At 44.8% G+C, this 25,052-nt stretch overlaps 2 protein-coding genes across 2 annotated transcripts; one reads left to right on the plus strand and one right to left on the minus strand.

Moving 5' to 3' along the window:
- Positions 1-24,669, minus strand: LOC119553713 (trithorax group protein osa). Its single transcript, XM_037864293.1, has 10 exons — positions 24,304-24,669; positions 22,635-23,235; positions 21,470-22,393; positions 21,112-21,352; positions 4,196-6,152; positions 3,610-3,865; positions 3,464-3,547; positions 3,237-3,404; positions 2,520-2,748; positions 1-2,461 (listed from the first exon to the last, which is right to left on the minus strand). Exons 2-10 carry the CDS (start codon positions 23,121-23,123, stop codon positions 2,115-2,117), a joined length of 4,695 nt encoding a protein of 1,564 aa, XP_037720221.1. The 5' UTR covers positions 23,124-23,235; positions 24,304-24,669; the 3' UTR covers positions 1-2,114.
- LOC119553714 (monocarboxylate transporter 1) lies at positions 13,847-18,067 on the plus strand. The gene has a single exon (XM_037864294.1). It carries the CDS (start codon positions 14,887-14,889, stop codon positions 17,338-17,340), a length of 2,454 nt encoding a protein of 817 aa, XP_037720222.1. The 5' UTR covers positions 13,847-14,886; the 3' UTR covers positions 17,341-18,067.
- Positions 24,670-25,052: the final 383 nt, after the last annotated feature.

Raw genomic sequence — 25,052 nt, forward strand, 5'->3', positions numbered from 1 at the left:
TATTGTATGTTTGTTTGTTTTCATTTTAATGTTACTGTTTATGATTTTAGCTTGGCTTTAGACTACATATATCAGTATTAATATTATTGTTTTTCAATATTCCTTTGCTTCAACATTTCGTTACGATTTGTATTATTTTTTTTTTTTTTTTGCTTTTTTCGTAGTTTTAGGAACCTATTTGTAACTAGCAAAACGCAGACGCGCACAAGTTTCTATAAAAATGTTTTCCTATAATTTGGCTTACAATTAGTTCATATTTGTATAACATCAAAATATATATATGTAGATTTATATTTATGGTTTCGCTTTTGTGTCCTATTCATAATATACCTCATATATGTCAATGCATTCCTCTAGTATACGATTAGCTTAAGAATATTTCCAGATTTTCGCTTGTCCCCTCACCACCAAAGTCCTGGTACTTAAGCAGACTACTAAATTGCAATCCATTTGAGAACGAGTACTTTTTCTGTAGGAGCTGCACTCAGATTAACGATCGATTCATGAAGATTTCTAAAATTTTCAAACTCCCAAAAGTCAAAGCACGGTTGTCTAAAAGTATGCAATGAAATTGTTTGCTTTTTGAGTCCGAAAAGATTAGTTTCCAATTAGATGATTGGATTGGATAATTAACCGTACATATATATTCCATTCTTGTTCAGACGCTGACTATACAAAGCATTGACAAGTTACTAGCTTTCCTTACTCAAATTCAATTTTTTTTTAATTTTTAGATGTTTTAACATTGGCACGATATCTATAAATAATATATATGCGTTTATATAGCCTAAGAAAATATATATGGGTGTATACGTTTGTTAGATATCTATCAACTAGTATGATTGATTAGTTTTAGTTCTGATCCGATTACATACGATTATTTTTCCCTTTTAAATCTTTCGCTTCAATCCCAACACAATTCTCTAACATGACGTACAAACTAATGCTCTAGACCTAGAAAAAGTAAGTTATGAAGAACTTGAATATCATGAAGGCAAACAACGAATCCAAGCCAGGGGCAATCCCAAAAAAGTTTCACTAACTATGAATAACAAGTTCCGTATAATATATGAATCTGCCTGCCTAACTGATTGCGTGTAAAACTAAACAACATATAAAATAAATTACAAAATGAACGCGATTATAACTTATTTAGCTGCTTATAAACATGTACGAAATAATGCAATGCGCAGTTGTGGTCTGAGTAATAGCCTTAAAGAATATATTTTCAGCTCTTTATAATTCATTTTATTTAACATAGTGGCCGCTGATCGTGTAAAAATTGCCACCCTCGACCTGAGCAAAAAACATTTTAGTAAAAGAAGATCCTACCCGACCTGTGTCTTAAAGACCATACTCAAAGTAACTCAATTTGGCTTGTTGGTTTTGAGATTTTGCGGCTATTACTGCGACCACCACTGTCTGTATTTACTCTTTGTGTCGAAAAGACCTTGGTTCTAAATGTATATTTCTTTAAAGCATATTCAAAGCATTCGATATATTGTTGCTGGGTTGGTTTGTTTAAATGCATGCTGCATGCCGCGAAACTGATCAACTACAATATATGATTATTTGTGTATATTTACAGCTCTAAGCGTTTGTCATAACATATCGAGAAAATTCTAGTATATTTGGGGATGTGTTCCTAACACTCACTACGATTAACGGCTGGGAGAGCTTTTTGTGCCACAGATAAATGGGGAGTTTCTTTTCTCTGAAGGAGTTCGTAGATTTAGCACTATGTTATATGGTAATTTACTCGCTGTTTAGTTTACAGAGCCCTTCGATCCTACCACTCTTTGTACAATGCATTCGTTCCAACGAGTTTTGTTGCTGCTTATGCTATGTTTCTGCCCGATCTTAATTCTAGTCTAGCTTAGAGCTAATTTCCTTCCTCACACAATCGCACTCTGGCACACGGACATGCGCTTTGGACTTTGGGCTTAAATATATACCGCTCGAATATATCTAATTGTTAATTTGTATACGTATGCATATAAAACCAAACTCGCACTCTCGCTCACACGCACTGACACATAAGATTAGATACTACATCGCTAGCACTTAAAGTTCTGATGCATTTTTACAACAGCGCCCTTCGTCGCGGTCGCTTTTCACTTGTTGTCCCCGGCATTCGATGAGGAGGAGCTGCTGCCCACCACTCCGCCCGATCCTCCGCCGTTGGCGGTCTGCTGCTGGGACTGCTGCTGCTGCGGCGGCAGGGTGTCGGAGCGGCGATAGTACAGAAGATAAGGCACCCGCGGGGTGTGCGGCTGGAGGACGTGCTTCTCGCTGACCGGCTTCACCGAGCTGTCGTCGTAGCGCAACCAGCTGCTGTACCCCGTGTGGAACACGTCCGTGATGTAGTGGCCCTTGGAGGCCTCCTTTCCATCGTGATACACCACCGCAAACAGGCGATAGGCGCGTTGCTTCTGCGACGTCTTTTTCGAGCCGAGGATTTCTGCAATAAATAAATTTACTAATAGGGATACGGAATCGGGGATTTCGTGGCAACATACTGGCATCGATCTTTAGTTCCACAGGGAACTCCACCTTCTTCAAGATCTTTGTGCACCCATCGGACCGGTAGTCAAAGTACTTTAAATGCAATATTAGGACGACGGGCAGTTTCTCCAGCGTCATCTGCTGCCAGGCCACCACCTCCTGCTTGGTCTTGCTGCCGGTGACCCCCTCCAGCTGGTCCCGACCCACCAGGATCTCTAGTGCTTCCTTCACAGATGCAGCTTTCTGTAAAGAAAATATAAGCAGGATTTAATGCAAGTCATTCAAATGGGGCATATAACTTAAGTATTAAGTATTAAGTATTAGTATTTATTATTGTTTGTGCCCACTGTTGAAGAGAAAACCACTTCAATGGGAAAATCTCTAATGCAAAGCGGAGCACGTGCACCAACCCCAACGTCTGGTGACTGTCGCCAGAACGGAGACAATCGCCAAAAGTAGGCGAGGCTGGTGGCGTTTCATCTTCCACGAACGTAACACAGACGCCGGCTGGGAAATGGTGCCGAAGTGTCTGTTGACTTGTCTGTGGCTGGGCCTTGAATGGTTTAATACCGATAAAAATGATGACGAAGGCGAAAGGCCGTCTCAAACTAAATATAGTAGCTCTTCAATACTAACAAACTTAGGAGGACTGAAAAAAATGGTCCTTTATGGTACGTTGGATTTATTAAAATCATCTTATATTTTAAATCATCTCTCATAATCTCACTCACTTCGATGTTCAATTGAAGAGTAAAGAAGGGCTGAATGACATCCGTGGAGTGCTCTCCCTCGCGTTGCAGCCGGGAACGCAGTTCTCCCCGGAAGATCTCGCTTATGGGCGTGCGTCCAAAGTCAGTTTGGCGGGTGACACTGCCCTTGTTGCGGTTGTTGCAAATCATCTGGTGGGGAAAACAAGCAATTAACTGAAATGACATCACATTAACAGCAATTAACTTACCTGCCAAACGTCGCCGCCGTCTTCTGGCTCCGCCGGCTCCTGGCCATTTTGCTGGGTTGTGGGTTTGTCGATTAGTTTAATGACCTGAAACAAAGGCGAAACCAAGCATAAGTATACTGTAAGTCCCAATATGTTTGTGCACTCACCTCCAGCATCTCGTCGTTGAGCTTGTTGAGCACGTAGCCGAGGAATTCCTCGGCATCCTCCTGGCGTCCCTCGACATGCTCCTCGCGACTGTCGTTCCACAGCTTGTAGATCTCTGTGGGCTCAAAGGCCATGTCGCACTGCAAATCGGAGCCCACAAACTCGTCCTTGCCCTTGCTTTGCGATCCCTTGTTGAGGTTGTTCAGGCGCAGACGCAGGCCGCTAGGCAGCGATGAAAAGTTGGTCATAAAGGACATCCTGTGGGGTGTAGGTAGGGATAAGTAATTTGAGTAAGGATCTTGTTTGGAACTAGCATGGTAACAAGTAAAAAATTATTTAAAAATGTTTGTGCCCGCTTCGGCGGAGGAATTACATTAAAAGCTAGACCCTCTGCTGAAAACCGGAGCACGTGCACGAACCCCAACGCTCAGCAGCTACAGCCAGAACGGAGGTAACCAAAAAGCGTAGGCAGGGCCCATGCCATTTTATCTTCCACGAACGTAACACAGACGCCGGCTAGCAATGCCGAAGTGTCTGTTGACTTGCCTGTGGCTTGGTTTCTCCAAGGCACTTCGATTTCAAACTTACATGGCGTTCACAGTGGGCGTTTTGACCTCGCTCAGGACAGCCGCCTGCTTAGGAATGGAGCGCAGCAGGTTGTAGAACGGCGAGCAGCCGAGCAGGGCCTGCAGGATAGAGTTGATGTAGCAGTAGTTGGACCTGTTGGTCAGTCCCCGAGGACGCAGGCTGATCGGGGCCAGGTTGATCTTGTGGCGCGTCAGGTACTCGGCGTACTTGTTGGTCCACTCATCCAGATGTTGCTGCACCTGACGCGGTGGCTCCGGCTTCAGAGGCTTGACGGATGCAGAGGTGGGACCGGGAGCGGGAACTGCCTGAGCAGAAGCCGCCGAATAGGAGAGCGCTCCTGGGGTGATCAGCGGAGTTGTGGGCGCCGGCACGGGAGCTGGCAACTGTGATTGCTGGTGAGCCGTGGGCAGGGGCAAATTTTGAGTTGGCGCTGCCAGCTGGACAGCCGGAACAGCTGCCACTAGAGCTGGCTGCGGAGGAGCCAACTGGAGCACTGGATGTGGCTGCGGTTGCTGCTGTGGCTTGCTAGCCTCATAAGGCGCCACCTTGGCCACTGGCTTGTTGCTGGCAAACAAGCTGGCCCACGAAAGCTGGGCACTGTCGCTATTGTTCTGCGAAGCTGGCGGTGCAGGTGGGGCAAGATTCAGCTGGGGTTGCGGGTTGGCTGCTGAACTGGAGGCCACCACGGAGCTTAGAACCACTGGCTCGTAGCTCTGATGTTTTTTAGGAGCGTAGTTGCTATACGATTTGGCTGGTGCTGCTACTGCTGGTGGTGCGGCTGTCACATGTTGCTGCGGTGCAGGCTGATGTTGCTGCAGTGCAGGCTGCTGTTGCTGCGGGGCACTGGCCACTGGTGCTGCACTGTTGTTGGTAGTCTCCAGTTGGAATTGATTTGGGGTAGCCGTAATGCTAGCCGTTGAGGTAGTTGCTGTTGTGATTGCCACAGGCGTTGCAGTTGCTGCTGCTGTTGCCGGTGTTGCTGCTGCCTGTTGGCTGTTTTTGCGCTCCAGCGTTGGTGCTGTGCTGGCCACCGGCGATGAGGGCACCTTCATGGTGCCATAGTTGCGCACCTGGGGCTGATTGTTGCCGCTGCTCGAGCTGCTGTTGCTGCTGCTGTTGTTGTTGTTGCTGCTACTGCCGCCGCTGTTGTTGTTGTTGTAGTTGTTCTGGTTCTGGTAGTGTTGCTGCTGCTGCTGGTAATGCTGCTGGTTGGTAAACGTCTTTGTGGTGTGACCGTAGTTGGGTTTGCCAGCCGGTCCACTTGCAACACCCACACCACCCGATCCATTGTTCACATTATTGGGCGAAGCAGTGACGGAAACCGATTGTGTGGACTTTTTGTGCTGGGCAGAATTGGTCCAGGACATGGACTTGGTAGTCTGGATGCCCGTATCGCTGCTGCCGTGCTGGTGATGATGGTGGTTGTACTCCGATGAGTACTTGCGACGCACCTGTTGCTGCTGGGATTGATTGTATTGCTGCGATGGCTTGCGCTGTGGCTGCGGTTGTTGCTGCTGCTGCTGCTGCTGTGGCAAATGATGTTGATCATGGTAGCTGGTCTGCTGCGGTGGTTGTTGCTGCTGCTGTGGCGGCACCACCACCGGCGATGTTTGCTGCTGCTGATGTTGCTGCGGTGCTGGCTGATGCTGCTGCTGCTGCGGTGGCTGTTGCAGTTGAGGTGCCACTGTTGCTACTACAAGGTTTGGCACTTTTGTTGGCGGTTTTTCGATATGCAGCGGCGGTAATTGCTGATGCTGCTGGTGTGGCTGCTGATGTTGCTCCTGTTGCTGCTGTTGTTGCAGTTGATGCTGCAGTTCCTGCTGCTGTTGTTGCTGCTGCTGCTGCAATTGCTCCTGCTGCTGCTGGCGGAACTCCAATTCAATTTGCTGCTGCTTTTCGTTGGCCAACTTTTCATCCAAGGCCACCTCGTTGTTGTTGTTTGTCAAACTCTTGTCAACTGGAAAAGGCAAGAGGGCAAATTACAATCAATAAGAGCTTTTACTTTGACCTTAAATTCAAATTTCCCAGCAGCCGCTGTTGAAATATGAGAAGAAATTCAATTGCTGGCTGCAAACTAATTTACAAAATTAACATAATTGATGCCAATTGATGCCAAATGCCGATAACTTCAACGACCACTGAAGCAATGTGTCACTGAAGGCACTTTGGGAGAAATAGCAGTCGCATAAGGGAATTTTTGGAAGCCACAGGCAATTAAGGCTTAATTAAACCCTTAATTGATTTGTTATTTGAGGAACTCGAAAATGCACAAACAGTATTCAGAAAACAGACGGATAAAGCATGATAATCTGTGTGCATATATTTATGTGTACGAGAACAATGCAGATCATATTCGCTTTTTGGATCCCATGGGGTCTGCATATATAGATGGTCCAATAACTGCCGAAAGGCATTGTTCTCTTGTCCGCATTTCTGCTTTATTTGTGCTGATACTGATAAAGCCGGCCATCGATTGCTGCTATCAGTGCAAATAGAAAACATAACTAATCCATGTCAAACTCAAGTAGGGAAAAACAACTCAGAGTAGACCCAATTTGCGGCCATTCGACGGGGCAAATTGTTATTAAATCACCAGCCGATGGGCCTGTTGCTAGGTGTTTGAACTTCGCACTCGCCCCTGATACGGGGCACAAGATAAACGGCATTGCCAGCCATTCCCGGTTCGATAAGAGCCTCCCCATGTGAAACCGGAAAAGGTTAACCCAACAACGGAGGAATGGGAGTCAACATCCATGTGATCTCCCATCCCAGATTAAATTCAAACAGACCGCTCCCTAAATCACACAAAGGTAATGGGGAAACGTATGAATATGGGTTATGTTTAATATTGATAACAAGATTTATACCCCTGAATCGGTTACAAGTTATTTGTAGTATTAATATGAACTATAAAAAATAAGGTACCAAGGTTATGACTCTATAAGGGACAAGAATTGTGTCATATTATGTGGTAAAATATCTTAATAACAATAAAATGATATATCATTATTAAATAGATCACTCCTAAAAATTCTATAAGTAACTGTAACATTACGGAATATGTACAAAGTCCTGAAACCACAACTACCATATTAAATTAAATATTTACACATCAGATAGTAATGCAATCTATTGATAATATAATGGAACATTGTAATCGGTTACTGTATCCAAAATTAAAGCACCTGCTAGAATCCTTGAAGACTATCCAAAGTTTTAAGTCCAACAATGGCCTACATACCTTCCCCGCTTTCCTTCTCGACTTCAAATCGCCTTCAGGAATTTGTTTAAAAATACTAGTAATTTATTCCTCGATCGAGCTCCAGCTCACAAGACAACTTTCCCAGGGCAGACTGTACTTGTTGTTATCATTATTATTTATATCCATCTATTGGCCATTTTAAACGTGCTAAAACCGGATTGATTGGATTCCCCCACAAGGGTGATATTAGCGAACGAGCTCTAACTAAGTGCTCTTCAGTTCGGAATTCGGCAATTGGCGGTCGGTGTTAAACGCCCATTTATTGGATATACTATATACCACACATATCCACCCCATCATATGACAATTCGAATTGCGAGTGCGCTAATTAATTTCAATTAGCGACCAACAAGCAGAGAACTAAGTTACCCAATAAATATAAATACATAGGTGAAATCGGGCAAATCGAGTGCAAATACTGTATGGAAATGTGTGGAGCAGCAAATGCGGCTGAGATTAATGCATTTAAAATAGTGGCAAATGTATGGGGGGGGGGGGGGGGGGGGGGTAAATCTGTGCCAGGGTGTCAGTTTGGGCGCAATAACAACAGCTTTTGAACGTGTTGCCATAACGATTCAATAGAGAGGGACGCACTGATTGGGACTGTGCGAGGGAGAGCGGTAGATCCGCCGCACTGTCACAAGGTTGGATGGATAATTACAGACATGAGTGCACAGGTAAATTGCAATAAGTTGACTGCAGCAGCAACAAAAGCAAACAGGGAAATTGTCAGGCACGGAACAACAATATAATACGCAAACGCGGCGAGACTGTACTTCATTTCCATTTGTTGTTCCATGTTCCATGTGATAAATGAAAATCAACGGGGTCGGGGGATCGCTACAATGTCAATCCATTAGAATACAACCCCCACCGCCCCACCCCTCATTCACTTTCAAACAAAAAACAACCAACTTGTCTTGAGAATTCCGCTTTCAGTTTCATCTGTATAACACTTTTTCACTCGCCAAGCTTCATTTGTTCAAATGAATTTGTTTTCCAGTCTCGAATTGCATTTCATTAGGCCATATATATCTGTTTTTAGAGAAATTAAATGAGATTTTGTAATTGTTTTCCCTTTCCTAAATTGAACGTAAACATCCAATGAAAATGGGTCAGCTTTTGGTTCATTCACTGGCATTCCGAAAGCCTCCCCTTTTCCAATATCCATTTGTTGCTGTTATTGAACGCGCGATTTTATTCAATTTTTTATTAGCTAGCAACAGAAGTTGGGAATGGGGAGGGGAGGGGGTCTGAGACCCGGTCTATGAGTAATTTATGCTTATTGAGCTTCGATTCGATCCGAGAGAGCCACAAATTGTAAACACGATATGGGCGCTTTTTAATTGAGAGAATCTACAAGCCAAACACAAAAAAACAGAAACATTCCCGCTTCCATGGGTTCAAAATCGCACCACAAATAAATTATCAAGCTATAAATATGATGTGATAAATACAAACAATAAATAAATGCCCATGCTTTGAAGATTTTATTTTAATTCTCACTTAACAGAGGCTTAATATATATTATTTTGATATTAGCACACAACAAATAGGTACAACATTCAAGTTTTTAGGGTCACTTCAAACTTTTTAGCACCAAGAAGAAATAAAACACATTTCCAGAGTTCTTTGATTCATAACAGATAAGCTGGCCACAAAGGAACTACAACCTAGTAATCAATTTCATAATGTAATTCTATGCCTACCCCAAAGTGATTATTCATTTTGTTGATTAGTTGTTTTAATCAGTTCCCTGAGTCACAAACAAAAATAAAAGCAGCCAAAGTGCGAGGCGGATGGAGTTTATTTTGGAGAACAAAGAAACAGTATAAAGAATACTGCAATATATGCAATTATGACACATATATATAGCATGAAATTGTCTTTCTTGTACTTTTATTATACAAACTTTGCACTTATTTTCACTGCTTGAAAGAGTGCTTGATTTATATAAACAGCGATGAACTTATTCTTGATAGTTCTTTGGTTCTCTATCCCTATTTTGAGTAATAAGAGAAGATATTATTATTATTGTATATACCCTTGAATAAGAATATATTTATTTTTAAAGTGTGTCAGATCTATAGAAATATTTTGATTATTTAAAACAATTAACTGAAGGAAAATATATAATTTCTCTGCCTTTATCACCATGTTTTTCCCTGTGCCTTGAAAGCAAAAGCATGTTAAGGAAAATAGCAAAAAGGCTGGCAGAGAACAGGAGACTTTATCATTTTTCAGCCCACGAGGCGTATGCGTAACGTGAGTCACCCACATTCCCTGGCTCAAATATTGATTGAACTGACCCGTATGCAATTCAACGAGTGGTCTTCCCATAATGAGACTTGTTCCCAGCTCTTTAACTGCCGCTTTAGCTGCCCCATTGAAATTGATAAGTAATCTGCTCAAGCGTTGGATCATTCAATGGGAAAACAAGGGGGTATGGGTATGGTATAGGGGGATACAAAACAATATAGAAAACAAAGAGGAATGGGCACAGTCTCAATCGCCTGGCAACAGGGCCAAAAACGAATTGTAGCAGACAATTCAATTGAATTCATTTGTGTCAATTTACAATAAATAATACCGAGGGTAGAGAGGACGGAGAGAGGGGGGCGGGGGATGAGCTAAGAACAATAAGTGAAATTGAGTGCGGACGAAAATTGCATAATTCTATGAGCCACGCGACCTTCGCCGCATAAGAAAAACAAACAAACTATAAAGTCTTTGGGTTAGAAGGAGTTGGGGTTCCGCCGCCTTATCGCCAAATTGTTTACGAGTGGGGCTGTTGACGGTTTATTTCGAAGTGGCTTTAAAGAATCACCTGATAAGCATCGATGGTGCGACGGAAAGGGGCCCAAAGAAGTTGAGTTGAACTGACAGCCGAGGAATCCAAGGACACCCGCTGAAATGTATCCTCTGCCCACCGCCCACACACTCCCACATTAACATATAAATGCGTGTAACAGATTAAAAGGACAGGAGAGTTCGCTTGAATGGACCTGTACATACAGTCCAACTTCTCTAAATCAAAGAATTGTTTTCTGTTCAGAATAAAGGTTTAGTTATAAAGGATTAGCTAGAAAGGTCCAAACTGGGAACTTGATTAAAGACATTCTCAGAAAATGTTACTAAACATTTTAATAATCATTCACGATTTATCGAAACTGAAGATGTAAATCAAAAGATATTCTATTATATGAAAACAAAAAACTAGAATCATTGTATGTCATTTTACACAGGATTAACAAAACAGAAAAAAGGAATGGAATTTTATCTTTTCCTAATATTTCCTCCTTAAAATCCTAAAGTTTAATATTTAAATTCTTTCCATTTAAAATTAAAGTTTTAAATCAAAACTGTACTACATACAGAGGACTAAAACATTTGAAATGTTTGGCAGTCAATTTTTTTTTCATAACAAGTTAGAATGTGTCTCGTCCAAGTTCGACTGTAGCCGCCAGATAGGCAATGTATCTGACAGATACAGAGGCCAGGCTCATCGGTCGGAAAAACAGGCGCTGCATACCAAGCAACGCAACAAGTTGAGCGGGCAAAAAACAGCAAGGTAAAAGTGTCGCAGCAGCACGAACTGCGTCATTTTGAAAACACAATATTCTACAAGCTGTATTTTTGTATCTGTTGCCGTGTATCTGTATCTGTATCTGAATCGGAGCAATGGCAATGGCAAGGAAAGCGTTGTCAGCGTAAAAAAAACGCTTAGCGGCCAAACAAAGCGAGAAAAGCATTGACTGCACAACACGGCGTATGCGCAATTTTCATTTTCATTAACAAAGAAGGCAGCGGGATCTAGGAGAAAGGGGTTGGGCGGGCCATCAAGGGGTGCTCTTAATGGGGTGCTGCAAGGGAGGGGGGCTGCAATAATTGAAGAGTCATCGCTGGTTCATTCAACCTTTTGGCACCGAGGAAATAAAGAAAGAAAGAAAGAAAGCTCTTGGCCAGCTGGAGAAATCTTTTTATCTTCTTGCCTTTGCAAAGCTTTGTGCTCTCAGAAAAAAAAAAAAAGATGAATAGTTCAAGGATAGTTTATTCATTACTCAAAGTGAGCATCTGTGACAGTGAAAAAAATAGTGCAATATCAATCTTGTCTAGATATCCGCTTTTATGTATACAAGTTTAAAAGGCCTAGTAAAAAATAGATGGTTATAATATTTTATAATCTCCTGATTAATACAATGATAGACTTTTGGAACTTCACAACAATATTTTGTTAAAATATTATAAGGTGTGCTGTTTTCTCAACTTATTACCCTAAAAATTCCTTTTAAAGACAGAATATTATAAATAATAGAATAAAATATTTTTAAACTCAAATATAATGCTCTTATTATTGCTTTACCTAATTTTCTCCAGTACATTGCCCTATTTAATAATATAAATAATTTAATAAAATATTTTTAAACTCAAATATAAAGCTCTTATTATAGCTTTACCTAATTTTCCCCAGTGCATTGCCCTATTTCACCCACCATTCACTCGGTTGCATTTGATTTTTGGCACAGCAGGCTGCCCGAATTCTGTTTTAAATGGGGCAGCTAATTTTACAAAGACACCTGCTGCAAGCGCCCACTAATCCGCCCATTTACCCTGACCCCTGAAACCGAAAGAACTTTCACCAGGGGTCGGCAGGGATATCGGGTGTCCTGTACCTCAAATACATTTTCCCAGAGACCCTATGCAGTGTGCATTTTGCGCTCCATGCATTTTTAATGAAAGCCCAACCACACGCATTGCGGTATAACAGTTTTGCTGCGATTACCGCTATTCCGCATTTGGTATTACATTTCAGTTAAGTTAAGTTAAGCGTAATTTGCTGGCTCACACAGATTGCTGGCCAAGATTGGAGGCGTTGGCCATTTGAGTCCCGACGTAATGCCTAAATAACAGAGCAAACAAATCGAGTTAGGAAAACGGAAAACGCAAAAAAAATACAAAAGGGAAAAAGAACCGAACCGGAGGAAGAGCCAGAGTGGCGCCCTCTAGCGTTGACCCACAATATCGGAGGGGTTTCTTTTTTTTTTCGCCATGTGTGCGTGTGTTTGACATGGAATTTTTATGAATGACATTGACCAACCACCCAAGAAGAAGAACTGCACAACAACCCCTCCCCCCGAAGGAAAAAAAGAGAGCCCAAGAGTACGAAAGACCCGCGGCTAGAATCTCTTAAGACTTACCACCGCAACTACCGACGAAAAAAGTGCTAACCACGCCGAAAAACTGTTATAAACCAGAAGGCGAAAAAGCACATTTTTACGATTTTACGACCTGGCAACAGACGAAAAAGTTGATAAACAAAATAACTACAAATATCTCGAAAGGTAGTCTTATCAGCTGCGTGTCGAATGCATTTTATTATTTAGGTGAGCCAACTGTTAAGATAATGCCCGGATTATACAATTGGTCGGCGCCTAAAAGGCGGCAGACCAAAATAACACTTTCTCCCAAACACGCACTTAGGTGACAGTGCTACTTCACTAAATGGAACTTTGGAATCGATTGGAGTTTATCCAGATTGGGAAGGGTCTGTTTAATGTTTTAAGTACTTGATTTTGGAAAAAAGATGTTTAAAGGTAATAGATCTGCTAATCTTTTTAGAATGTAACTTCTCATAATCATTTCAAGAATTAAGAAGTAGCCGTTCCAAAGCTTTGAATATAATTATCATAGACTTTTGACCTATTAAGGAACCTTCTTACCTCAACCAACCATCAACTTCATTTCAAAATACAGAGTGCCTACGTATTTTAAATATGATTTCAAGAATGTTCCATTTGTCAAGTCTCTAGAAGGTGTCGTGTTAAAAAGAGCGTGGGGTTTGAAAAGTAAAAGTCTTCGGGGGGGCGAAATACAGTTAACCTTTAACCTAAATCGCCAGTAAAGAGCAACAGTTTCGGCGCTCTTTGATATTTGTCTGTTATACGGTAGCACAGTTAGCACTGTTACAGTAGCGTAGCCATGTGGCAAAAGGCGGTTACCGGTTTTTCAGGCTTTACTTTTCAAATTAAAATCAAAGAAAAGCAAAAGGTGATAAAAAAAAACACAAGGGAGAAAGACAAAAGACAACCCTTGGACAAACAAAGAGGGGTTGTTTGTCTTGTCTTTCGCTCTCTCTCTCTCTCTCTCTCTTTCTCTGGCCACCCTGCCATTTGTTTTTGTTACAATCAGCTGTTTTTTGGGGCAGAAGAGCGAGCGAGAGAGAGTACAAGTGGAGCTTGCGCTCTGTGAGCTTGAACTTCAAATGCAACGAGCGAGAGAGAGCGACAGAGAGGGAGAGAGAGAGAGTGTTCTTACAGAAATTTAGAATTTGTCTTTGTATATCGTATAACAGTCGCTTTTTGCTGCCGTTACGAGGAATTTTCATTTTCATTTCGCAGCGAACGGCGCAGCAGTCCAGAACAAAAGTCGGGAAACTAAAAATCGGCATCGGAGATTGTTATTTTCGCCAGACTCGCAAAAAAATAAAAGCCAATGAAAATGTCGCTAAAATGCAAATGCAGCTAAAAGTTATCAAGTAGCGTGCGTGTGTGTGTGCGCCGTCGAGCGAGCGTGTGTGTGTGTGTGGGCTTTTTATCGATCACACTCCGCTCTTCTTCCGCTTCCTTTCTCCCCCCACCACCACCACCACCCCCCTCCTACACCAACGCCTCTGCCTCTCTCCAACTGAATTTCAAAGCTGAAAATCGGAAAATTATACAATTGCATTCGAAAATTGCGACGTACACACGTACGTACATACCTACGTACAGCACCCCCGAAAAAAGCGCTGAGGAAATCTCGCCAAAACGCAAAATCAAAGTCAAAGAAAAAGACAACAGAAAACGGAAAAGCAGCCAAAAGGCAGGGAAAATCTAAGGGGAAAACAAACATTTTGTAGTGACCTCAGCTGCAGCTGCAAGTGCAAGTTAAAAATACACAAACAAAGCGGAAATGGGCAAAAACTGAAAGCACAAAAAGCAAATAGTAACGGTTAAGTTAAAGCCAGCACAAAACCAAGTCCAACTGGAGCTCCTAACATTTACTTACACGGTTAAAAGTTAATATTTACTTAAATACAGGCAGCCCACGCCTTTTATCGCCAGTGAATTTATGAATTTATCAAACTAAAACGAAAACAAAAACTCAATAACAATTGACACACACACACACAGACGCACACACCAGTAGTACTTCAAGTGCATTGGGAGAGCCAAAGAGAGGGTGTCCAAGAAGAGAGCCGGGAAAGAGATAAACTTGGGCTCTGCTCTCCTCGCCTTTGGCATTCGCACGCGGGCAGCGACGCCAAGCGGACGTTCCTCCTCCTCCTCCTTCTGCACTTCATCCGCCTTCTCCTACTCTTTCAATTTTCAACTCCACCAAAACCGCGTGTGTAGGTTAGAGGGAAACCTTAACCCTTACCGCCGCCACCATGGTGGATATCAACAGTTCAAATCCGGGCAGTGTGGGCGGCGGCAATTCCGCCTCCTCCGCCAGGCTGCGGCGATTCGAGAGGACGGACAGCGAGCTGGCCTGCGAGGAGGCTGCCAGGCTTACGGCCGAGCAGAGTCCCGAGGACGAGGACAACCAGGACAACGAGGAGGATGACGACGACGAGGAGAGCGTGTACGGGGAGCTGCCCCCTCCGCCGGACGGAGGATATGGGTGGGTCATCTGCTTCGCCAGCTTCATGTGCAACATGATCGTCGACGGCATAGCCTACACATTCGGCATCTTCCTGGAGGAGTTCGTGGCCTACTTCCACGAGGGCAAGGGCACGGTGGCCTGGGTGGGCAGCCTCCTCTCGGGCGTCTACCTCAGTGCCGGGCCCATCGTCTCCGCCCTGGCCAACAAGTACGGCTGCCGGGCTGTCTGCATAGCCGGCAGCATAATCGCCTGCATCGCCTTCGTCCTGAGCACCTTCAGCACCAGTGTGAGCATGCTGATGGCCACCTACGGCTTTATGGGAGGATTCGGCTTCGGCATGATCTATCTGCCGGCGGTGGTGGCCGTGGGCTATTACTTTGAGACCAAGAGGAGTCTCGCTACCGGAATTGCTGTATGTGGTTCTGGTTTCGGCACCTTCGCCTTTGCTCCTCTGGCCACGTACCTCCTGGAGGAGTACGGCTGGAAGAACGCCCTGCTCATCTTCGCCGGTCTGATCCTCAACTGCGCCATCTTCGGGGCCATGATGCGTCCTTTGACCTACCCGAAGAAGAAGAAGCAGAAGCCCCTGATGCAGCGGATGTACGAGGAGAAGCAGCTGCAGCTGGAGAGGGGTTCCTTTGCGGGCTCCCACTTTATGGTGCAGCTTCCGGATGGAACCATGGAGCGCAAGTTAAAGATGCCTCTGAATGCTGATCCCGGCGTGCACTCTAGCTTGAACCTCGAGCTACTGGCTCAACAGGCGGGCGGCGGTGGTGGTCTGCATCCCGTTTCTACTTTACCCACCATCACAGAGTCCAAGGTGGTCGATGTCCATCGCCAGAATGGCGCACAGTCCCCGCCAAATGGTGACAGCAATGGCCAGTTGTCCGCCCGGTCAGCTGCAGGCGGCGGTCGTCGTACGCACAGGAACTCCGAGTCGGAGAGCAGCCCATACCACTCGCAGGACGCCATGACCAGGAACGCCTCGCAGCCCGCCTTCCTCGCCGGCGATCACCAAAGCCTGCCCAAGAACGGATCCGTGCCGGCGTTCAACACGCGCGTGAGAAAGACCTCCGCCTCGGAGCGTTTCCAACCCTCGCTGGCCGCCATCAGGGCCTCTTCTCGCGGCGATCTGGAGGCTGGAGCCGGCGGGGATTTCGCCTCATCCAAGCTATCGCTCTCGCAGAGGCAGGGCGGCAGTCAGACGGGCAGCGGCCGAATGGTGCGTCCCATGTCCCGCAAGGACATCTTCTACTCGGGATCCGTGACAAACCTGCCGCAGTATCAGTCCCAAAAGTCGCTGACCAACTACCGGAACTCGGTTCTGTCGCTGACGAAGTACGAGAAGAGCATGCAGAGCGTGGCCAAACTGGATCGCCTGGCGGAGGCCGAGAAGCACCGCGAGGAGTACGACCTGTGTCCCTGCCTGGGCATTCCGGATTCCGTGAAGTCCGTGGTCAACACCATGCTGGATGTGAGCCTACTCAAGGATCCCGTTTTCATGCTGATCGGTGTCTCCAACATCTTCGGCATGGCCGGGTTGTATGTGCCCTTTGTCTACCTGGTGGATGCGGCCAAGGAGCACAATGTGCAGAAGAACGATGCCGCCATGCTGATCTCCATCATCGGCATTACCAACACCGTGGGACGCGTCTTCTGCGGATGGGTGGCGGACCTGCCGCAGGTGAACTCGCTGCTGCTCAACAACTGCTGCCTCCTGGTGTCCACCATCGCCGTGACTGTGACCCCATTGTGCTACAGCTACGCGGCCTACATAACCGTGTCCATATTCTTCGGACTGGCCATCTCCGGCTACATCTCGCTGACGTCAATTATCCTGGTCGACCTGCTCGGCCTGGACAAGCTAACAAATGCCTTCGGACTGCTGATCCTGTTCAGGGGATTCGCCGCCTTAATCGGAACGCCTTTGGCGGGAGCCATCTACGACATGACGCACACCTACGACCTGCCCTTCTACATGGCCGGTGCCCTGTTCGGCATCTCCACGATAACCAGTTTCCTGGCGCCCTGCCTGAAGCGGTGCAGTCCCGCCGAGGAGACGCCCGTGCATGTGGAGACCCTCACGCCCATCGACGAGGAGCAGGGCGAGGATGCCGAGGACGAGGACGAGGATCAGCCCATCACCATAGTGCCCAAGATCATCAAGACGCTGGCGAGTCCACAGCAAGAGGAGGGACATCCGCAGTTCCCCCAGAAGACGAACGAATCGAAGCTCTAAGGGGCGCATCAGTTGGGAAGAAGATGAATTTACAAGGGGGCACTGCGTGGCTCAAGGAGATCCGGTGAGATATTTTTCTATTTACTTATACAGCAGAGGAGGAGATCAGAGATCGAGCACACCTATATACAAAGTGGAGAAGTCGGATATGTATAGCCAGCCCCATACCACGTATATATACATATATATATATTTAAGCCTAGGCAACAGCGGAGGAGGAGGAGGTGAGGTGCGGAAACTCACTTTTCTACCAGGAGAACTCAGCTTAGCTTGCGATAAGATATAGAAAAAACCTTCGGCTATATATAATTATACTACGCTCATAAATTAACGATCGAAAACTGATACCGATCGCTGGTAGATTGCAACTGTTATACAGCAACCACAAAATATTGTAAAGTAACTTCTATTATTATTATTTGTTTGTTAAACCCTACGATTACTATGATTACCATTATGATTACTATTAAAGATAAATGATTATTGTGTATTCTACTACATAGTTGTTGGCCAGGCGTTATTAATGTGTCATACTGTAGGCGATATAGCGATATATAGCGTGTGTGTAAACTGTAAACTGTAGCTAAGTAGAAGTGGCCCGATTAACTTAAAGATGAACAGCAGCCAGAGCAGCAACTATTTCGAAAACCAATAAATTGTATACTTTTAAGGATGAACGCTACACAAGAGAACTCAAAGGCGAATACACACAATGGAACCGCATTAAGATCTAAAATTGTTTTCAATTTTACACTAATCATTTAGGTGGCAAACTCAAAATACAAATTTACGGCTCATTTTTGTAAGTTACTAACTAAACTAAAGTCCAGCAACAGCAACTAAAAACCAAGAGCAAATGAATTTTTAAGGCTTGTGTGTGTCTGTTTTAAACTATCCAAATATATATATAGCCTAGCAGCTACGAACCATAAGCAATACAGCAAGTGCAGTTCTATACAAACGAAATTGTTCACGCGGCTAAACTAATTAAACAGTATATAATATGTACCACAAACAATATTCTAAATCTGTTATACGCATAAGGACAGGGCAACAACAAGTGGAACGAGTGGAAAACACATCAAAAGTAACATTTAGAACAATAAGTGTTGAAGGAATGAGAAAAGCAGCCAGAATAGTAATAAAAGAAATTGCCATACATTTTAAAAACTGTAAAAGGTTGTGTTTTCGTGGGGGAACTTCGGAGGCAAATGGTTTTTAGCTTGGAATATTCTCATTACAATTAGGAATCAACTGAATAGAACGCTGATTGATGGCCTATTACAAAGATATGATATAATACTACGACGATCTGATCCAATTAAATATGTAATCAGGTAATAGTATTGTCATTATTTCTCTTTCAAAGTATCCAACATCTTTTTCCGAAGGTGTATTCCTTACTCACGACCCTCATAACGTACAGTCAACAGAACAAACAAGAAATCTACGGATTCCGATTATATATCAAGAGGTAACTCGTAAAAGCCTTCGCACAATTATAATCTCCCAGGTGAAGCGTGTGGCGCTCTAAAAACCATCGATCAAAAAATCGCCTTGGCATTAAAGTAATGCGTTTATCAGTGAATTTTGAAAATCAGATCACAACGTGCTTACTCGCAAATCCCATAAAACACGACCCAAGTGATTAGTCTAATCAATTTGCCACAGGGGAGTTAAACTGCTCTTGAGCAATATTACTAATTGTGGGGACCCAGGGGAAGTAATGTCGCCTATCAATCTAGTCTGTGGACAAACACTTGGCGATATCGCCATATAAAATACCGTCTACAACGTCTACAAGTGCTTTGAAAACAGCCATAAAAGAAAAACCTCTCGACTGGACGGAGCTCGTTGAGCAGACATAGATACAGATACGGTTAAAAAACCAACTGGAACCCAATCAGTTTGCATTGCCAAGACCTCCTCCATCACGTGTGAGTTCCCTAGCGGTTCCATGTGCATTTAAGCGAAAGAGGTAATAAAAATGACACTAAAACAGCACTTAAATATGACTAAAATAATCATAAATCAATCAATATCTTGTAATCAGCTATGTCTATTGAGCTTCAGGCGAAATCAATGAACTAATCTTTATAATTTCCTATTATAAACGAATAATTTATGGGTTTCTCGCAGAAAAGTAACAGCTCTTGTAGAAAAAACTAATTGCTTTGTACGTTTTAAATTTTAAATTGTCCCAATATTATAGTCCTAAGACTTGAGATTTCTTTAAAGATAATATAAGTAATCATGTTTATAATCAGTTAAGATTCCTCAGATCAATTTCCACATGAGAGGAACTAACAACCAATCCCAAATTTTTGATAAACTTCTTTGCTCGAGTGCAGTCTACCTACCCAACCTTCCTTTTCAAGTTCTACTAAAATTTGAAAGACTCAAACCGAACCATATACACATAGTCCACATCTCAGCCCATTCGGCCTTTTGTCTAGCAATTAAGCATGACACCAGGCAAATAGAAAGGCCCAGCCCCTGGGCTTAGATGGATCCCCTTGCTCCGGCCACATGACACACTCAATTACGATTAGTATGCAAGTGGTCGAGGATGTCTACTCCGCCATTTCCACTTGGAATCCGAGACCGACCATTCGATTGATAAGCGTGAACAATGCCCACAACAGGCGGGCAAACAAAAATAATAACAAAGAACTGGACGGAAGCCACTTGTGTTGCTGATTAGAGAATGGGTGTCTTGGTGGGTGGATGGATGAGTGGGTGGATAGAGGGCTGTTGTTGGGGGCACAGCCAAGTGGTCAACAAGTCCAACACCTGTTGGCGGCTCCACGGGAACGATGGGCGGATGAAACCCAAAGCTAAAGAAAAATCCCAGCCGAAAACAATCGGAGGCCTGGCAACAGACGCCACGAATAATTAAGGCCCAGAAACTAAGGCAAAATGTGTTGACATCAACGTGTCGTCCCCCAGAGACATTTCAGCCATATATATATCGGGTGACACCTGAGAAGAGTACGAGCCGAGTGGAGGGAATATAGTGAAAGAGAGCGTGGAAAGGCAAAAGTAAGCAAAAACTGCATATAAACACGGGGGCCAGGCGACGCTATCGAAGGCACGCCATGACGAATTCCAAAATACATCATGGAAAACGCTGTTAAGTAAGTGTAGGGCAACACGAAAACCAGATACTCTGGACACAAGTCGGGTTGAAAGTCCAAAAACTGCTCTCGTTGGGTTTATCGCGGGCCTTGCCTCAGAACAATAACAAGATAAATCGAAAATGCTTCTATAGTGCCGATAATATGTGGTGCTATTGGGTTCGGTGAACATAAGTTCTTATTAGAAGGGTATGGCAATCTATTGAAAATTTCAGAATATATCTTAAGAAGATTGTTTGTTTATTCTAGATCGATGAAAAATCTTTAGTCAGTTCAAAATACTAACAACAACAATTGAACGCTCTTTAGAGATAAATTACTGAAGTGACATCATAAGACGATCAGCTCTCTGATAATTATCAAATATCAAGTGATGTCATGGACCCACAACAAGGAAATTAACTATGACATATTGCCAAAGTGGAAACTATTTAACTATATTATTCAACTGCTGTTCAAAGTCGAAGTTCTCAATGGTAATCACTCAATGAATAATTATTCCTTATCAACTAGCATCAAATGGAACGAGATTAAAAACGGCAATAATCAAAAGTAGGAAATTAGACAAAGTGCAACTTATGAATTCCAATACTCAAATGAATCACTAATCAATACTGAGCTCGAGAGCACTTACCCATTGGCTCCTGATGCGGTTGTTGCTGTTGAGGAGTGGGTGTCGGCGGCTGCGGAGGTTGAGCTAGAACCAACTGGGTCGGCTGCTCGATTAGCACGGGAGACGCTTGCTGCAAGATATGATGTGGCGGGGGCAGCAGGGCTGGCTGGACGCCATCCGGTGGCAGAGGCATGGCAGCAGTCCAAGCCACAGGGATAGCGCCAGGGGGCGGAGCTCCGCACTCGGCGAGTTCGTCCTCGTACTGTTAACGATAGCAAATGGTTAATAACGTGGTAATCTTATTCAATATAAGCTCTAGTTGGGTTTTCTCATGTGTTTGTGTACCAAACTAGGCCCTCTTTGTGCCAGATCCACTCACCTGGGGCAACGGGCCTGCTCCTGGGTGAATCGGCTGCAGGGCGGCCATCTGACCTTCGTCGTAGATCTGCATCACGCCCATTTGTTGCTGCATTTCGTGCATCTGGGGATCGTAGATCGGGTAACTCGGACTGAGCATGCTCGACGTCTCCGAGGAGGGCAGAGAGGAGCTGTTGTGGTTGAGCTCATCCCCCACATTGACGACTCCTCCATTGGGATGTACGGCCACCTGTTGTTGTTGCTGCTGCTGCTGTTGTTGTTGCTGCTGCTGTTGCTGTTGCAGCACTTCGAAATCCTCGGCGTACATGGGCGCCGAGTGCCACATCTGGGTCATCCCACCATCAGGCTGGGCGACACGTTCATCCACTCCCGGCTGGCCAGCATCTTCTGGGACATACTGATACTCGGCCGGATGCATCATGGGGTAGATGTAGCCGCCAGGATTAAACCACGCCGGATTGTACATGACCGGTCCGGAGATGAAGACCGGAGTGCCGGTGGCCTGCTGGGCAGCAGTGGGGTTCGGAGGCGGCTGCATGTTCGCATGCTGCGGCGCGAAGTAGGGCGGATACGGCCCGTAGGCGTAGGTGGGCGGACCAGCGGTGTAGTACTGCTGCAGATGCTGCATGTGCGCCTCCGGCGGCGGCAACTGCTGCCCCATCTGATCCGGCTGCAATTGCAGGCCGGGGTTGGATCCATCCGGCGGTGGCAGTTGCTGCTGCGGCGGCAGGGTGATCAGTTGCTGCTGCTGCTGGAGGTGACGTGGCCCATGGTAGTCATTGCGTCGCGGTCCACCGGGTCCACGTCCACGACCGCGTCCCCGCGTGCGTCCACCACCCATTCCGGGAGTGTGGGGGTTCGGAGAGCCGCCCTGGGGAGCCAAATTGATGGGTAGGGGCTGCAGATGCGGCATCACGGCGTTGCCCTGTTTGGGTTAACAAGTCAGCGAGTTAGTAATGAAGTTTAAGTCGGTTCACTGCTTCGTTTTTAGTGCAACAACAAAGCGGAAAGTTCAAAACTAAAATATGTTTATAACTAAGCAAAGTAAATTGTTAATTTTTCTTAGTGACTTCAATACTAGGACACCCAGATTTGTAAAATATATATAATTTATCATTAAAGTATATGCACATAAACGTTTCAAGTGGCCAAATAGCTTCACCCACCTGCTCCGGTGGCATGTCGCCGTGTCCAATGTAGTGGTGCTGCCCTCCAGCCGGCATGTAGGTCGGAACGCCGTGCGGCCAGCCATGCAGGTTCACATTGGCAGTGACGTTGTTCACGTAGACGTTGTTGCTGGGAATCGGAGCGGGGATCATGGCCGGGTAGTGGGCTCCGGCATGTGGGTGTCCTCCGTGGGCGGACATGTAGACGTGTGGATTGTACACGGGCTGTCCGGCCGGAGTGAAGGCCTGGACGGGCGTCAGTAGATTGTTGTTCCCGGAGGGCGAGACCAAGTTGTTGTTATTGTTGTTATTGCTGCTGGGTCCGCTCACGCCGGCCGGCTGAGGGGTCGATGGCGTTGAGATGGGCGTGGCGGCTCCTCCGCCTGCTGCTCCGGAGGATCCTGCTCCTACCGAGGATCCCGCCGCCGTGGAGGCCGGCGTCGAAGTGGACGGCGCTGCCTGCTGCTGCGGCTGCGTTTGCTGCGCCATGGCCAGAAAGCCAAAGAGCGGGACTGGGCTCAATTTCTGGATTGGTTCTTTTTGCGGATTTAAACGAGTCTCAAGAGTCGCAGCAGGCGCCAAACATTGAAAGTGCTGTTTGCTGTTGGGGAAGATGTGGACAGCTGATTAATATACATATGTATGAGGATAAATATTAACATTTAAGATTTTAAAATATTGGGTGGTACTAGGACAAGATTTATGTAAAAATGTCAGAACTGAATACCCCTACTTTTTTGTAAAAACTTAAAACAACCTTTTGATATTTTTAAATAAACAACTATAAATTACTAATATTGTTCACATGTTCAGAACAAATTCTGCCACAGCTGTTTATTTTCCATACAAATACCAAAAAGTAGTACACGAATTAAATTAATTATAAATGCAATTAAGCGACAAAGCACATTTTCCTTCTTTTTTTTTTCTTTTTGACACGGGTTAAATTCTAATTGAATGCGATTTTCAATTCACGCCACTCCGCGTGCCGCAGCCCCGAAAACTGTCTGGCAACGCCGCACAGCTGCTGTCGGTGTAATAAGAAAATCAAATAAACAGAGCAAAAGAGACGGATAATCCGGATTGCAGGGGAGTTGACGAAAATGGAGACTTTTCAAAAGCGCATACTAATCAAAACAAAACGCAGTGCAGGCGATTTTAAACCGTATTTTCTGACCAATTTTGTGGTGCCACACGCCGCCCGCTAGAGATGAGCAATCGCAGCGATTTGCCGGCTCACGAGAATATCGGTCACGAATGTAACAGGTTCAAAGGGCTTTTTAATGGTTTTCACTGTTTGGAAACATAAATAAAGGGAGGCAATTACTGGGCTAAGGCAGCGTGGTGAGTTTCAGCTAGTTTTCCATTTTGAATGACCAATTAGAGTTCTTTTTGGGGGTTTATCAGCAGTTGAAAATTACTCATCTCTGCCAAACACAACACACACACAGGCAAGCACGCACTCACACACACACACACACATGGAGAGGCAGGGCAAATGAAAGAAATTGGAATATAACTTTAGCTGGAAAAGCTAGGTATTTTCGAGTATTTTCTAGGGTTACGGGGAGTTTCGGGACTCCGGGGTTTATGTAAACGCAGTTCGCCGGGCTTTCGGTGTTATTTTCGGTGTAATTTCAGGGGTGGGGAGGCGGTTTATCGAACGTACCTTTTGTTGAGTGGCCAATTGAAATCAATTTTGCAATTTGATCATATTTTATGCGTGCGGCAATCGCGCTCCTCTCTCGCTCGCTCGCTCTCTCAGGCGCTCTCCTTCTCTCTCTCTTTCTCCGCGCGGTGCCACGATAATTCCGCAACTTTTTACACGCTGCTCCCAATTCTGCTGCTGCGGCTGCGACAAAATGACACTGGGGCGGACACTTGCGCGGGTCACAGGTCACGGGGCACGGCGAGAGGTCACCGGTTAGCACGGCACTCGCTCTCTTCGCTTTCGCTGGCGATCCCTTTTCTCTAGCGGGCCAACAAGCGTTTTTATTGTTCTTTATTTTTTGGCCGAAAAACCAGTGTGACCGCGCGATCCTCCATTCTCCAATTATACCAGTTTCGCTTGCTCAAATATACCAAAAATGTATCGGCGTGCGCTATCGATTGCGAGGGTGACCGTCCTGCAAGTCATCGCAGTGCAGCAGGTGGCAACGCCAAGAAGATTGGGCGCGAGAATTTAAATGGCTTTTTGAGATTTCTAACTAATTTATTAATTTAAGAAACAGTACAATTTGTATTGAAGCTTTTAAAATTCTAAGTCAAATGATTCGATTTATTAGGAAGATGAGCTAGAATTTAATATCCCGAAAAGTTTGTAAACTACAATTATTCTAAAATAATTTTATATCTTAAAATTTTAACATAAACCACACCAGGATCAGGGTGAAAACAATTTGCACATGATAAGAGCTC

This window comes from Drosophila subpulchrella, chromosome 3L (assembly GCF_014743375.2).
Source record: "Drosophila subpulchrella strain 33 F10 #4 breed RU33 chromosome 3L, RU_Dsub_v1.1 Primary Assembly, whole genome shotgun sequence".
Classification (NCBI taxonomy): Eukaryota; Metazoa; Arthropoda; class Insecta; order Diptera; family Drosophilidae; genus Drosophila; species Drosophila subpulchrella.

Coding starts and splice junctions, on each gene's coding strand:
- LOC119553714 (XM_037864294.1), top strand. CDS start 14,887: ATGGTGGATATCAACAGTTCAAATCCGGGCAGTGTGGGCGGCGGCAAT.
- LOC119553713 (XM_037864293.1), bottom strand. CDS start 23,123: ATGGCGCAGCAAACGCAGCCGCAGCAGCAGGCAGCGCCGTCCACTTCG. Junction 6,153..21,111: donor ACCGCATCAGGAGCCAATGG/GTAAGTGCTCTC, acceptor TGCCTTTTCCAG/TTGACAAGAGTTTGACAAAC. Junction 3,405..3,463: donor ACGGCGGCGACGTTTGGCAG/GTAAGTTAATTG, acceptor TTTCCCCACCAG/ATGATTTGCAACAACCGCAA.